This window comes from Ictidomys tridecemlineatus, chromosome 12 (assembly GCF_052094955.1).
Source record: "Ictidomys tridecemlineatus isolate mIctTri1 chromosome 12, mIctTri1.hap1, whole genome shotgun sequence".
NCBI classification, from domain to species: Eukaryota; Metazoa; Chordata; class Mammalia; order Rodentia; family Sciuridae; genus Ictidomys; species Ictidomys tridecemlineatus.
Genome location: NC_135488.1, coordinates 18,741,875 through 18,757,643, shown reverse-complemented (window position 1 = coordinate 18,757,643; position 15,769 = coordinate 18,741,875). Strand labels below are relative to the sequence as shown.

The following is a 15,769-nucleotide window of genomic DNA, read 5'->3' as shown; positions in this document are numbered from 1 at the left end:
CTGCCATGAGATGACCCATGGAGGGAAAAGCAGGAGGTGGGTAGGTGTCAGAGTCTATGCTATGCTGGCTGGAATTTGAGCCCCCAAAACTGTGAGCAAAATAAACTTTTTTTTCTTCATAAATAGGTAGCCTCAGGTGTTTCATTATAGTGAAAAAAAACCTGACTAATATACTTGCTAGCTTGGAAGTATATTATATTTATAAAGTCCCTAATGCAATCATGGGGGTCCCTCTCTTTTTACCTCATCTAATCCTAATTACTTCCAAATGCCATCAACATATAACTTTGGGGATTAAGTTTACAGCTCATGAATTCTGGGGACATATGCAAACCATAGCAGGAAGCAGGTCACTAAGTATGACAAGAGGATGGGTGGGGGACGTCACCCTCCCTCAACTGGCTCTGTGTCCCTTGATGGGCCACGTTTGGTCATTAGTTGAACATTCCTCACTTTCTGGAACTGTCAGGTACTCCAGACCTAGATTGCGTTGTCCTGTCCCTGCCAAAGAATCGGTCATTTCTCCAAGGAGCCCCTGGTTCCTTTTAGTTGGAAATTGCATTTAGAAACCAAGATCTGGATGCAGAGGCATCTCTTACATAACAAAATAACGGCCCTGCCGTAATTCCCCTTCTGGTCATCTACTTTTCCCCAGTGCTTTATATTAAAACATTTTAAACATACCGTTAAATTGCAAGACTGACATTCAACATCCACATATCCGACTGAGGTTCTGCCACCAACATGCTACTCTACTGGACCTGTCACACATGTACACTTCTTCCTGGACAATTCAGCATGTATATCTTTTATGAGACTTCAATATGCATTCAGGACTTTTTATTTGTTGTGAAATTTCATATAATGAAATGAAAAAAATCTCATTCTCAGATTTTTGACAAGTGCAGATGTATGGAATCTAAATACATATGAAAATAGGCCCACTACCATCACCTAGAAAGTTCCCTCATGCCCTTCCCAGTGCATCCCCGCCTCTAGCCCCCTGGGGCACCCACCCTGGTTGTGTTTTTGTTCCACCACCATAGGTTAGTTTTGTCTGTTTTGAGTTTTGCAGTAACTGGAATCACACACAATTAGTTCACTTGATGTGTTTTTTGTGACATATTAATTCAATTTGACCTTAAACAGCATTGAAAATGAATGCAGTACAGATGTTAGAGATGACTCTCATGGGTCATATGTTGTGAAAGAAGCCATCCACAAAATAACACATAGTGGGTAATCCTATTTTTACTATTCAAAAGAAGTAAAAAATAATTTATGGAGTTGCAAACCAAGGACAGTGGTCAGTACTGGGGAAGACCATAGAGGCTGCGAGATCTAAGAGGACGTTCTGGGCTGGTTGGTGCTGGAAAGGCCCTTCATTGGCATGGTTGGGGGTCACAGTGGGTCTGCTTTGTGGTAATTCCCTGGGCTGGAGCTTTATAACTCATGCCTTCATTCTTGATGGATCATATTTTATTAAAGAAGTTTTAAAAATAAGATAGTAGCTCCTGCCCATCAGTTTTGTATGTGTGCATGACAGTGAAGCGTGCATTATTTATCTATTGCCATATAACAGATTACTTCAGGATTTAGGAGCCCAAGAAGCAACACATACTGCCTAACACAGTGTGTGGGTCAGGAATTCTAGCATCTGGATAGCTCTGGCACAGGTTGCATTTAGGACTGGAAGATCCTCTGGTAACATGGCTATTGGCTGGAGTCCTCGGTTCCTCTCCATGGGCCTTCTTCACGAGCCTGCTTGAGTGTCCTCACATCATGGCAACTGGCTTCTTCTAGTAAGTTACCCAAGAAAGCTCCGAATAATGTTTTCTAGTTTAATATAGGGTACCCGTGTGTCTGAGCACATTGTTGCTAAATCTGTTTGGTGAATAGACTGCAGTTTATTGATGATCGATCTTGTTCTCCTGCTGGTGGACATCTAAGCGGTTTCCAGTTTGGAACTTTTTTTTTTTAAAGTATGTTTTTTAAAAAAATACATTTTATTTATTTTTATGTGGTGCTGAGGATTGAACCTAGGGCCTTGCACGTGCGAGGCGAGCACTCTACTGCTGAGCCACAACCCCAGCCCCCGGAACTTTTTAAGATAAGTGGATATAAGCATTCTTCTATAAGATTTTTTATAACCCTCTCTTAGGTAAATACCTAGGATTGTAATTGTTGGATCACAGAGTAGTGTTATGAAATCTGTTAGATCTCTTTCCAAAGTGGTTGCGCCATTTTACATTTTTTTGACAAGGTAAGAGAGTTCTCAGTGTTCCACATCCGTGCCAAAATTTGATGTTGTCACTTTTTAAAAATAAGTTTTGCCATTCAGGGTGGGTGTGTGCTGGTACCTCATGGTGGCTTTAACTTGCATTTCCATGATGCCTGGTTGTGTTCAGTACTTTCTTGTGTGCTTGGCGGCCATTTGTATGCTCTTTTTTGTGAAGCATCTCTTCAAATCTTTTGGAGCATGCCCCACTACCCCACCCTGGGTATGTGTGTAGTTCTGAGGAATTTTATCCCCTGTGTAGTTTTGCATAATCACCATGATCAGCGTCAATGGCACCATGGAGAATCTTCCTTGTGCTTCTCCTGCAGAGTTAGACCCCTCCACAGTCACCCCCTGACAGCCACTGATATGTTCTCCATTACTATAATTTTGTCATTGTGAGAATGTTATAAAGTTGCAATCATATAGTATGTAATTTTTTTTTTTTAGAAATCACATAATTTATTCTGTTGTATAAAAAAATTCATCCTTATATAACAAAATGTCTTCTTAGAAGAAGGAATATATTATTTCAGGTCATAAATAACCAGCAAACACACAACTGTTGGCAACTAAATAAACCAACACTGGTGTTTTCCACCAGTGGTGAGAACAGACCTGCTCAGATCTATTTACAAGATAGTACAGTACTGAACACAAAAATTGAGGTATTTGGTTCTTCTAGGAGTAGACACATTTGTGAAGGCAGACCGCCTACGGGAAAATAAATAAGGTATATTCTCATACATATATGTCATCGGGAATGGTAATACTGGTAGGTATGTCAAGCATCAAGTTTCTAGAAAAAACGGAAGCAAGCAAAGAGAAAGCAGCTCACACACAGAGTCCTTTCTCTTCTGCCCCATTTTGTCAGAGGGACTTGATGTACCCACTGTGTCCGCAACGTGCTGAGTTCAGCAAATGTCTTGACGCTGTCACCATGGCAACTGCTCAGAACCCAGGGAACTTGGGTGAAATTAAATAAATAAGGACCAGCACCCACAAGCCCATCTCCGGAGTTACTGCCTCTCTTCTGGAGGAAGAGCCTGTGGTCCTGGAGGGATGGAATCTCCTCACCTCCAGGGCCTTTCAGCAGCTGGGGGAGGTGGTGATGGGGCTCTGAAGGTAGCTGAGGGCACTGTTCGTGGAGTGGACAGGGATGGAGACAGGGAAGTTGAAGACGGTGGTGGTAGAGGTGCCCCGGTCTAGCACAGCCATGGCAGGGCTCCCGGCCTCGGCGGAGCAGTGCGGGGCAAGCACCTGGGACTCGAACTGCAGCAGCTGGCCCATGAAGCTGAAATTGGGGGAGATGATGCTTCGCCTCTGCTTCACGAACTCAAAGGCCTCATCCAGCTTCACCCGGTTAGTCCTTATGAGGTAAGCGAGGCAGATGGTGGCTGACCGGGAAATGCCCGCCTGGCAGTGGACAAACACCCTTCCCCCTGCATTCTTGATGGAATCTATGAAGTCTATGGCCTCGTTGAACCAGGAGCTGATGTCCGCCTTGTGGTTGTCCTCCACAGGAATGCTCTTGTACTGGTAGTGGCCCTCAAAGTGGTTGGGGCAATTGGCCGAAACATTGATCAGGGCAGTGATGCCCAAGGCATCCAGCATGTCCTTGCGGGAAGCATGGTAGGCACTGCCCAGGTACAAGAAGGGCAGGATCTCCACTGGGCCACCCTGGTCGTAAAGTGGGGTGCTGCAGGAACTGCATCCAGATTCTGCGCTGTCAGGGACACTAGTACTCAGGGGAAGGCTGAGCCCCATGGGGGTCGACTGTTTGCTACAGAGCTCCGGACAGGAAGCTGAAAAAGCTTCATACCCTCCTTTGAGGAAGAAGACTTGCGCGGTCCGCGCCTCGCGACAGAGCGCTCTAGCGGCCAGGGCCAAGGTGCTGTCGCGCTTGGCGCCGTCTACGGCGACGCTGCGTTCGTCCAGCAGAACCACGGCGTGGTAGGAGCCAGCCAGCAAGCGGCCGCGAAGCTCGGCGTTGGGCCCATGGCGCCCTTGGCACGGCGCCGCACGACGGTGCTAAAGCGCACGTTGACGGAGCCGGCGATGTGGCCGGCATTGAACGCGAAGAAGGAGCGGCAGTCCAGCAGCAGGCACTGCGCCGCGCGCTCCCGCAGCAGCGCCCGCAGGCCTCCGGCGTCAAGCGTGCCCACCTCCATGACCATGGCCGGCCCCAGCGCCCCCAGCGTGCCGGGTCCTCGCTGCTCTTTGTCCTCGGAAGTCAAGGGTAGGGCGGCGGCTTTCGAAGAAAAGCCCGACCCTGAGTCTCTGCGCCGAAACAGAACCTGCTCTCGGACCTAGCAAGGGGTGCTAGCGGGACTCTGGGCCTCGCTCTCTCGCTCGCTCGCTGCTATCCCATCTGCCCTGCGATGGGTCCGAGGCGCCGGTCTGTCGTCTCTTCCTTCGCACTCTAGTATGTAATTCTTTTGTGGTAGGATTTTTTACACTCAGCATGATGCTCTTGAGGGTCATCCATGAGTCACTAGTTTATTTCTTTGTGCTGCATTGTCTGAGGTACCACAGTGTATGGGTTCATTCTGGCTTACAGGATATCTGGATTGTTTTCAGTTCTGGGATGACTGCAAATAAAGCTGCTGTAAATATTTGTGTTTAGGTTTCTTTTCTTTCCTTTTCTGTTGGAAACAAAATGTTTCATTTCTCTTGAGTGAGGGCATTGGCTTGTATGAAAAGTGTAAGGTGAACTTCATAGGAAACTGTCAAATTTTTCTGAGTGACTGTGGCATATTACGTTCCCACCATCAGCAAATGAGAGATCCTGTTGCTTGCATCCTCATTAATGCTTGGTGTGGCATTTTTCTCTTGGCCACTTTAAGTGGCATGTATGATTGGACTCCTTTTTAACATGGTGCCATGTGGCATGGCCCTGGTTCAGGGAGTCAGGTCACCTGGTGTCTCTTATGCTAGATGCCCATTGCCCACACCTCTCTGAGGGAAGGCAAAACTGGTACTTTGGTTTCAGTGCTTGCCGGTGTCTTGCTTTAGTGCAGAGACCCTCAAACTTGTTCTTAGTAATGAGATTGTTTTTGTCAAGAAGAATCCTGAACAGAACAGCAGTGAATAAGTCAGTGGTGGTGGATCTGCTGTGGGTAGCCCTGGGCCCTCCTGTGCTTCACCATGTCCCCATAGTTGTGCCAAAGATGTCCCCTGGCATGGAAGCCTGGAGACATGATCCTGGAACTAATATCATTAATCCTGGGACTTCACAAGTTGTCACTTAATTCTGTGGGTCCTCTGTAAACTGAGGCGTGGGGATGGTATTTGCCATATTTCTGACTTCTACATATCTTCTCTCTCAAGGAAAGAGAGATTATAGATGTGAAATACCCAAATTATTAAGTATTATTTATATGTCATTGTTATACAAATAGTATCTAAAATAATCACCCAAGATTGCTGGGTGTGGAGGTTCATATTTAAAGACAGAAATTATATAATCAACTACACATGTTGCTTAGTCATTCAGAGCTCTTGGGAGTTTTGCTGAAACTCTGATTTTTTCCACTGCAGAGATTTTTTGATATCTTTTTTCCTTGAAAAATATTAGAACTTTAGATATTTAGAAATTTAGAAATGTTCAAGTTTTCAGGAAGAGTTTCTGAGAGACTTTTCTTGGTCCCAGTGTCTGTTGAAATGAAGAACAATCCCCCTCTAGTGGTTGATTTGAACTGTACAATTTTAAGTACATTTCAAGCATCATTTTATTGAATAGGTATTATTTTAACAGGGTTCAAAGTTAGAAGTGTAAAAAGGTAGAGTACTTTTCCCTATCTGCCCGATTTCTGATTTCCTCACCTTCATTCCATGTACACAAAAGGCAAATACCATTATTCATAAGTAAGTAAGTAAATATATTTATCTACTTTTTTTGGACATATAGTATTCCAGTAAAAAAATAATATATTTAATTGTTTTTACCTTTGTTTTCATTTATAAACACTCGTCTTGGCAATTTTCTCATATTGGTATGTAAAGAGATTTTTTTCTTTTTACTTACCATTGCAGGGATTTTTATATTTATCATTGCAGGGATTTTTTACATTTTATTAATTCACTACTATATTAATGGACTTTTAAACATTCACGTGTTGTACTATTGCAAATAACTATTTATGTCTAAATAACATTATGCTCATCCCTAGGACAGCATTTGGGAGTGGGGATGGAAAGGATAGGTCTGTAATTAAAGTGCCTCACATATCTCTGATGAGAAACTTATTTAATGTACAGAACTTGGCTGTGAGTGGTGGAGAAATGTTTAGTAACAATCTGTTTATCTTACAGTTTTAAAATATTTTCTTTGAATTTTAAGATAATACAAATATAGTTTTTAATACTTTTCAATATGATTTTTGGATCCCTTGGCCAGTGTGTATAAATCTGCACATTAATGGTCAGACCTTATGTCTTACTTTTCTTCATAGATTAACAGAATTATTACTAGAATTTGACCCGTATGAAAAGTTTGGTTTTATTATGAGCAGGAAGCTTAACAATGTGAGAATAGATGTGAATTTGGTGTTTTAAAACAGGTGAATAACACCATGCCACATTAGAGCTACTGACTGGGAAATGCAGAGGATGTAGCTAAGGATTTATATTTCAGAATCTTGCCTATGACACAGTTCCTAGAGGCTCTTCTCTCTAGTCCTCACAGGCTGGCATTTCTCTTGATTCTCATTCCTCTTGTTGCTTACAGAATGCACAGGTAACAAGGAGTGCAGATTGCATATGTGAAAAGGCTCCAGCTTCTGTTATTCTATAGCTCGGTTCAGTTGTAATTCTACAGCTTACACAAGCTCCTCACATGTGTGAGGCCACTTTGGAGGGTAAGTTGGAGGAATTGCTGAGTCAAAGGCAGGTTCTTCTGTAACTTGGATGACAGTATTGTCTAGTTGCCATACACACAGGACCGGTGCCGCTCTATACTCTCACCCTGCCCCTCCCTCCCCAGGTTGGCACAAGAGGGAAGTCCCTCCTCACAGCCTGGTGACACGGTGTGTTAGCAGACTGTCTGCATTTTGTTCATGTGACACGTGAAAATTAACAGCTTGGTACAGTTGTAAATTGTGCTTCTCTTATTGCATAAAAGAGCAGGGATTTATATATGTGTGTGTGTGTGTGTGTGTGTGTGTATATACACACACACATACAGGTTGTGTTTTCTATTTTGTGGATCATCTGTTCAAATCATTTGTTCACTTAGTGGTCTGTTTTTAATGAATCATAGGAAGCCTTTGATTAGAAAAATGGGCCCCTTTGCGATGACATCAGTATCTTTTTTTTTTTTTCCTCAGTTTGTCATTTGTCTTGACTGTTCTGGTATGTTTGTCATTCATAAAATTTCTATTATTAGTCAAACTTAACCATCTTTTCTTTATGGCTTACAAATATTGTGCCACATTTAGAAAGGACTTTTGGATTAAGTTATAAAATAATTCTTCATGTTGTATTTAATACTTAGTGGTTTTGTTTTCTCCCAGATAAGTCATTAATCTATTTGGAATTTATTCTGACATTTGATGTGAAATAGGAATCTGACTTTCTTTCTTTTTCCAGTTGGCTACCCAAATGGAACATCTCAATAATGTTCTGTTTGTCCATGATTTGATTTACCAGATTTGTCTTGCACATATTAAGTTTCATATATTTTTACTTCTGTTTCTCAACCTTTTAATCATATTCCATTGGTCTATCTGCCTATTTCTTCACCATATGAATTTCTGAGAACTTACCACATGTCTTATTATCTGATAGAAATCATAACTCCTTGGTTTTGGAGTTTTCTTGATTATTTTTGTTTCTTTTTTATATATGATTTTAAATTTCTTATTGGCATCTTAATTTGGATCATCTTCAATGTATAGAGTGACTTAGGGAGAATTTTTTTTATGTTATTGTTTTAAAAAAAGTGGTGCGCATTCCTATTTGTTTTAGTTTTCTCTTGTGTCCTTCAGCATGATTTGAAAGTTTTCTTTATGTAAGTTCTGTAAGTTTTATTTTTATTCCTTTGTTTTATTACTTTATTATTTTATTTTATTATTATTATATTCTTTTGTTTTATTACTTTGGGAAGTGGGGTCTTTTCTTTCCTGTATTTTTCTAACTGCTTGCTTAGATATCTAAATGAATGCTGTTGGTTTCTCTGGTTGATTGTGTATCCTGCTAGCCCTTCTTGTCTGTAGTGGGGTTTAGTTGGTTGTTTAGGGGGATTCTGGGTATACAAGCATATTAGATCAGTAAGCCAAGATGCAAAATTTAGAGGCTCAAAACAACTGCTGTTTGTTTTTTTCTTACATCAGTTACGCATGTGTGGGTGACTGGGAGGATCTGCTGGTTTTTACTGGGCTCACTCAACGCGTGGCAGCCAACTGCAGGTCGCATGGGCAGCTCCGTTGACCTTGCTGGACTCTTTCTCATGGTTAGGGCTGCCTAATGATAGGCAGGCTGGTCTAGATCACCTTGACTGGGACAAGTCAGCTCTTCTCATGTGTTTTGTACTTATGACCCCACCCACCCCTGTCCCCCCAGGCTAGCCTGGGCATGTTCTTAGATCATCTTAAGCATATTTTCCTGAGTATTGAGCAGGAGCTAGAGAGAAACAGAAATATACAAGCACTTTTTCAAGATTTTGCTTCTTTCAAGTCTACCCATATTTTTGTCACCCAAGAAAGTTACAAGTCCAAGTGCAGATTCAAGGGCTGGGGACATAGACTGTGCCTCTTCTATAAGAACTACAGTGTCCAAGGGCAGGATCAAGGGAAAGCACTGGGGACGAGGGAAAGGGAGGGTAGAGCAGGCTGAGCACAGGCAATTTTTAGGGTGAAACAATTTCTGGTTTTGTGGTTCTCATAGTTTCCATTAGAAGAATCTGATAGAAGAGCAGCAGATGGGAACAAGATTCTTTATTCTTATGCTTGAGCATAAGGTCGGCAGCCCATGGGGGACGGAAATCCCAGGCTTCCTCAAACAGAGGACAGAGGTGGGCAGGATGTTGCCTCCTGATGTCATCACATGTACAGGTGGGCTCTTAGTGCATCTGCGCTCTTCCTCTTTACGCTGCAGGTGTCTTGTTACCATCTGAAGTCTCCACCTGAGGGTGTGATTAGTACTGTGCCAATACTGTAAAGGTGACTGCAGGCTAGAACAGTGACTCCGGTTTGTGTGTGTTTGTTCATACCACCTGGAACCTGCCTCTTATCCTCTAGGAGAGTCCCTAGTGTCTTTTTCAGAAGGCACATACACTATTGTCCTGTATCAGTAGATTTAAAGTTTAATGACTTTGTTTTCTGTGGCTCTGGCCTCTTGGGATCTCTGCTGACCACGTGGTCTTTGCAGGCTGAGCAGGCATCCCAACCTATCACCTCCAGGTGTGTTATCTTAATTACATGGCTTTGAAGACCGGTTCATTTTTTTATTTATTATTAACTCTTGATTTTCTGGTTTACCCCATAACACCAAGGCTGTCTCATTTTCTCCGGAGAGGTTTCACTCCTTTAACCTCAAGGCTTCTGTTTTTCAGGGGGGTTCCAACTCTTTCAAAATAATTCTCATGATATCATAATGGGGATGCAGGTCAATAGAAATGTTTCCAAACCTCTAGAATGCATAAGAATAAACTCTAATATAAATCCTGAATTTTGGTTGACAATGATGTGTCGATGTGTATTCCTCCTTGTAACAAATGTGCCACTCTGGTGCAGGAGAGTGGTAATGGGTGAGGGTATGTATATGTGAGCGTAGGGAATATGTGGGAAATATCTCTGTCTTTTCTGCTCACCTTTGCTGTGACTAAAAAGTCTATTTTTAAAAACATCATGAGAATTCTTTTTTTCTTTAAATATTTATTTTAGTTGTAATTGAACACAATATCTCTATTTTATTTATTTATGTGGTGCTGAGGATGGAACCCAGGGCCTCTCACTTGCAAGGTGAAGGCTCTACCGCTGAGCCACAACCCCAGCCCCATGAGAATTCTTATCTACTATATTTGCCTTTATTTTTTACCAATTCTTGTATTTTTTCCTTTCTGAAGGTCCCAGCCTTCTTCTGTTGAGAGCCACAACCAAGTCAAGATGGTGCCTGGCATTTTGCCAGAAGGAGTGGTTGGGAGGTGACACCAGCGAGCCATTGGGATGATGATAATTAAATTAAGCTGTGTATAATTATTAAGATAATGACTGATTGCTGTAACTGGATGATGCTAAATTGAAACAAGCTGTGTATTCAGTTGTGTATATAAACCTCTGCTGTCCGGCAATAAGGCGGCTCCTGCTACCTGGGGTGCCCGCTACTTTTGAGTTCTCGCAGAGTTCCCGTTGAGTTACCGTTGGTTCTCACAGAGTTTTGGGGGAGTTCTAGAGAGTTCCCATGGGGTTCTGGCAATAAAGGAGTTCCTGTTTGCACCTACAAGTGGCTCGTGACCTCCGGGTTATTTTTGATCCCAGCCAGACTGTGGCACTGTTACATTTCCTTTTTGTTTAGAGAACTATCTTTCATAATTTTTAAGGGTAAGTTTTGCTAGAAAAATTGCTAGTGAAATGATTTTCATTGGTCTGAGAATGTCTTTATTATGCTTTGTCATTTCTGAAAGATATTCTTGCTGGATAAACCAGTGCTCTTGGCAGTTTTTTTGCTCCAGTACTAGAAAAGGGTCATGCCACTTCCTTTAGTCTTCCATGTTTTCCAATGAGAAGTCCATTGTCATTTCAGTTGGTATTTTCTGCAGGTAATGTATCATTTCTCTTCAGCTGCCTTCAAGATCTATTTTTTTGTGTGTTAGTTTTCACAATTTGGTTGTGGTATGTCTTGGCATGGGTTTCTTGCAAATGTATGCAATTAGTTATTTATCCAGTTTCCAGAATCTGTAGATTCATAATATTTTCTTCTGCACTTGGAAGTATTTTTTAAAAATATATTTTTAGTTGTTGATGAGCCTTTATTTTACTTATTTATTTATATGCAATGCTGAGAATAGAACCTAGTACCTCACACACGCTAGGCAAGTGCTCTACCACTGAGCCACAACCCCAGCCCTACTTGGAAGTGTTTTTGCATTATATTTTATAATACTTTTCCAGTCCTACCCTCACTTCTCTCTCTCTCTCTCTCTCTCTCTCTCTGTAGTTGTAGATACATATTTTATTTGTTTATTTTTTTTTGGTGCTAAGGATCGAAACCAGTGCCTCACACATGCTAGGCAAGAGCTCTGCACTGAGCTACAGCCCCAGACTCACTTTTTTTTTCTCTTTTTGAAATCTTGAAAATACAGATAGATATTGGCTCTGTTGTTTTTGAGAAATATTTGTCTTATTTTTTACTCCATATTCTCTTTGTTGCTCAAATAAGATAAATTCTACTGATCCGCATCTTAGTCTCTTTAGACTGCTGTAACAAAATGTTTTAGAATGGTAAGCTTGTAAAAGACAGAAATTTCTTTCTCATAGTTCTGGAGGCTAGAAATCCAAGATCAAGGTTCTGGCAGACCTCATACCTACTGAGGTCTGTCCCTCACAGTCCCTTCTCAGTAAGTGCTTACATAACAGCTCTCTGGGGCTTCCTTCCAAAGTGCATGTGGGCCATTCAGGGAGGCTGTACCCTATGATCTAATCATTCCCCCAAAGTCCTACCTTCTAATATCATCACCTTAGTGATTAGGATTCAACAAATGAATTTGGAGAGAACACAAATATTCACACCAGAACAACCTATTATCAAGTTCAATAGTTTATTCTCTGTTACCTACACCCTATTATTAAGTTCATCAGTGAAATTTTTAATTTGGGTTACAATTTCCATTTTGTGCTTTTTAAATAACCTGTGTTTTTTTCCAGAGATATAGTTTTGTTGTTGTTGTTGTTTTTAGGGGAGCAGGGGCACACTTAAGGGAGTGAAGCTTCTGGGGTAAAACAGGGAACACACATTTATGGGAGAATGTGGACTACTAGCAGAGGGACAGCCAGATATATATATATATATATATATATATATATATATATATATATATATATATATATATATGTTTTGGGGGGGGATGTGATTTTTTTTTCCTATTTATTTCAAGGGGATTTGTGATTGCTTACTGAATCATTGTTAAGATGGTTGTCTGACAGAGACTAATCCACAAAGTTACAACTATCTTATATTTGATAAAGGGGCTAAAAACATGCAATGGAGGAAGGATAGCATCTTCAACAAATGGTGCTGGGAAAATTGGAAATCCATATGCAACAAAATGAAATTGAATCCCTTTCTCTTGCCATCCACAAAAGTTAACTCAAAATGGATCAAGGAGCTAGATATCAAATCAGAGACACTGTGTCTGATAGAAGAAAAAGTTGGCTACGATCTACATATTGTGGGGTCGGGCTCCAAATTCCTTAATAGGACACCCATAGCCTAAGAGTTAATAACAAGAATAAACAAATGGGACTTACTTAAACTAAAAAGTTTTTTCTCAGCAAGAGAAACAATAAAAGAGATAAATAGAGAGCCTACATCCTGGGAACAAATTTTTACCCGCCACACCTCAGATAGAGCCCTAATATCCAGAATGTACAAAGAACTCAAAAAATTAAACAATAAGATAACAAATAACCCAATCAACAAATGGGCCAAGGACCTGAACAGACACTTCTCAGAGGAGGACATACAATCAATCAACAAGTACATGAAAAAATGCTCACCATCTCTAGCAATCAGAGAAATGCAAATCAAAACCACCCTAAGATACCATCTCACTCCAGTAAGATTGGCAGCCATTATGAAGTCAAACAACAATAAGTGTTGTCGAGGATGTGGGGAAAAGGGTACACTTGCACACTGCTGGTGGGACTGCAAAATGGTGAGGCCAATTTGGAAAGCAGTATGGAGATTCCTGGGAAAGCTGGGAATGGATCCACCATTTGACCTAGCTATCGCCCTTCTCGGACTATTCCCTGAGGACCTTAAAAGAGCGCACTATAGGGATATGGCCACATCAATGATTATAGCGGCACAATTCACAATAGCTAGACTGTGGAAACAACCTAGATGCCCTTCAGTAGATGAATGGATAAAAAAAATGTGGCATCTATACACAATGGAGTAATATGCAGCACTAAGAAATGACAAAATCATGGAATTTGCAGGGAAATGGATGGCATTAGAGCAGATTATGCTAAGTGAAGCTAGCCAAGCCCTAAAAAAACAAATGCCAAATGTCTTCTTTGATATAAAGAGAGCCACTAAGAACAGAACAGGAAGGAAGAGCATGAGGAAAAGACTAACAGTAAACAAAGACGAATGGGAGGAGAGAAAGGGAGCATATGGAAATGGTAGGAGACCTTCAATGATACACAAAATTATAAGAGGTTATGAGGGGCAAGGGGGAGGGAAAAAAGGGAGAGAATTGAACAACAGCAGAGGAGGTAGAGAGGGAAGATGGGAGGAGAGGGGAGGGGAGGGGGGATAGTAGGGGATAGGAAAGGTAGCAGAAAACAACAGTCACTAATATGCCATTATGTAAAAATGTGAATATGTAACAGAGGTGATTCTGCAATCTGTATTTGAGGTAAAAATGGGAGTTCAAAACCCAATTGAGTCAAATGTATGAAAGATGATATATCATGAGCTCTGTAATGTTTTGAACAATCAATAATAAAAAAAAAGATGGTTGTCTGAGAATCTTGGTCAGAGTATTCAAATATCTAATTATTCTCAGTATGAGCATCACACAATTAGTGACAGAGCCAGTACTCACACTGGAGTGAGGTTCTTCCAGGCTTGGAGTCTGCTTTGGATGGAAACATTTTAGATGGCAGAGATGGGACATCTCCTCCCTGGTGAATTTAGGTTAATTGAAAAGTAGACATCCAGGTGTGCGAGAGACTTATGGGGGAAAACACTTGTCAGGGGTGAAGGGGAGGGACTGGATGGGTGGGGAGAGGCTCCAGGTTGCAGACAGCAGAGTGGTGGCTGTGAAGGGAGTGACAGGGACCAGGTGGAGCTGGGACAGCCTCAGTACAACACAGCCCAAGCCTTTACCACCGTTATGGCGAGGTCTCCCTGGACCAGCGGGCGTCCTGAGCAGGGCTTGCCTGCTGGGCAGAGGTGGATGACTGAGAGCATCGCCCCGTGGTCATCTGGGAGCAGCAGGAGACAAGAGGAGCCTCAGGGGTACTCTGGAGTTAGTTCCATGGTGTGGCGGTCCATGAGGGTCTTTCTAAGTCTGCCCTGAGCAACTTTCCTTATGGCAACCACAGCAGGTCACCCACATCCCCATCTCCACAAACGCTGCTCTTGGGCCATCACAGACTTATCATGTGTCTGAAATCTTTAAAGGCCTGCAGAGGGGAGGAGCTGCAGACTTATTTTGAGATGGTCGTGTCAGGAAATGCTCCCTTTTCCTTTTCCAGTTGATGCCATTTGCTGACTCTACAGTCTGCATCACACACACAGTGTACACAGCGTCCAACAGGGGATACTGCAGGCTCTGCTCAGCAATGCCATGTCCTAACCCCGTGGTTTCTGTTCTGCATAGGTATGGTTTGAGTTTGGATGAGATGAGAGCTCTGACAGTTCAGAGAGTGAAGTTTATCCTGGGTCATCCACTGATAAAACGTGCATTTCAGGAACAGGTGAGTGTCCTTGTTAATTTTCTGTGGTGGTGTGGCGTGCGCGCTTGTGTGTGTGTGTGTGTGTGTGTGTGTGTGTGTGAGTGAAAGAGAGAGATTTCATTTGGCTTGCTTTTGCGATGTATGCAAACTCATTTACCTTGTTCTGGGGCATGCTGACAGACCAGGCCACTGGGTAGGGGGCAACTTCTTCAGACCCCTTCTCTTCCCTGCTCCCTATGAACCTCACTTACCCCTTCCCTAGGTCCCCATGTCCACTTCTTTAAGCTCACAGGCTGGGGAACAGGAGAATCAGCAGAAGTAATGAAATATTTGTTTTCAAAATCCATGTCATTTTAGGCATAAAGTCTAAATAGCTGATAAATAGAAATAACTCATTTTAGAGGCTTTTAATTGGAAGTGTCCAAAGTTTGTCTAAAAAATGCATTCTAAATTCAGTGATATTATTTTAGCTAATTTTAGCCTCAGGATAAAGAAAGAAGGAAAGAAGATGCTGATTGAAGGTTTCCTTTATGAGGCTGTAGGAGCCATCTATTTAAGTGAGGTTTTAAGTCCATTTCCATTTTATTCCGTTTTGCGGCTTCCTCCACATACCCCTTTTCATAAGGAGAAAGTACTGAAGCTCCTGGGGCAGCGTCTCATTGGGAGGGGCCAGAATGAGGGTGGACTGTGGCATAGATGATGTCCGGGAGCCAGCGCCATCCATCAGTGACCCAGGCCCCTTCATGCCAGGTGGAGGGAGAGTCAGAGGATCAAGGGTGGCTCCTCCCCATTCTGGTGATCCCAGGAGACCCTTCTTTGTGGAGTGTAGATCAGAGTTGGGCGGGGGAGGGGGTGTGTGGGATCC

The 15,769-nt window shown here is 42.2% G+C and overlaps 1 protein-coding gene and 1 pseudogene across 1 annotated transcript in view; one reads left to right on the top strand and one right to left on the bottom strand.

The window, feature by feature from the left end:
• LOC144369089 (acyl-coenzyme A oxidase-like protein) overlaps nt 1-15,769 on the top strand; it is a 165,254-nt gene that overhangs the window by 22,869 nt on the left and 126,616 nt on the right. The window contains exon 2 of the mRNA XM_078028141.1: nt 14,829-14,925. Coding sequence (XP_077884267.1) covers nt 14,829-14,925 — 97 coding nt within the window. The remainder of the gene's footprint in view (nt 1-14,828; nt 14,926-15,769) is intronic.
• Nucleotides 3,181-4,543, bottom strand: LOC101963792 (dual specificity protein phosphatase 1 pseudogene; annotated as a pseudogene).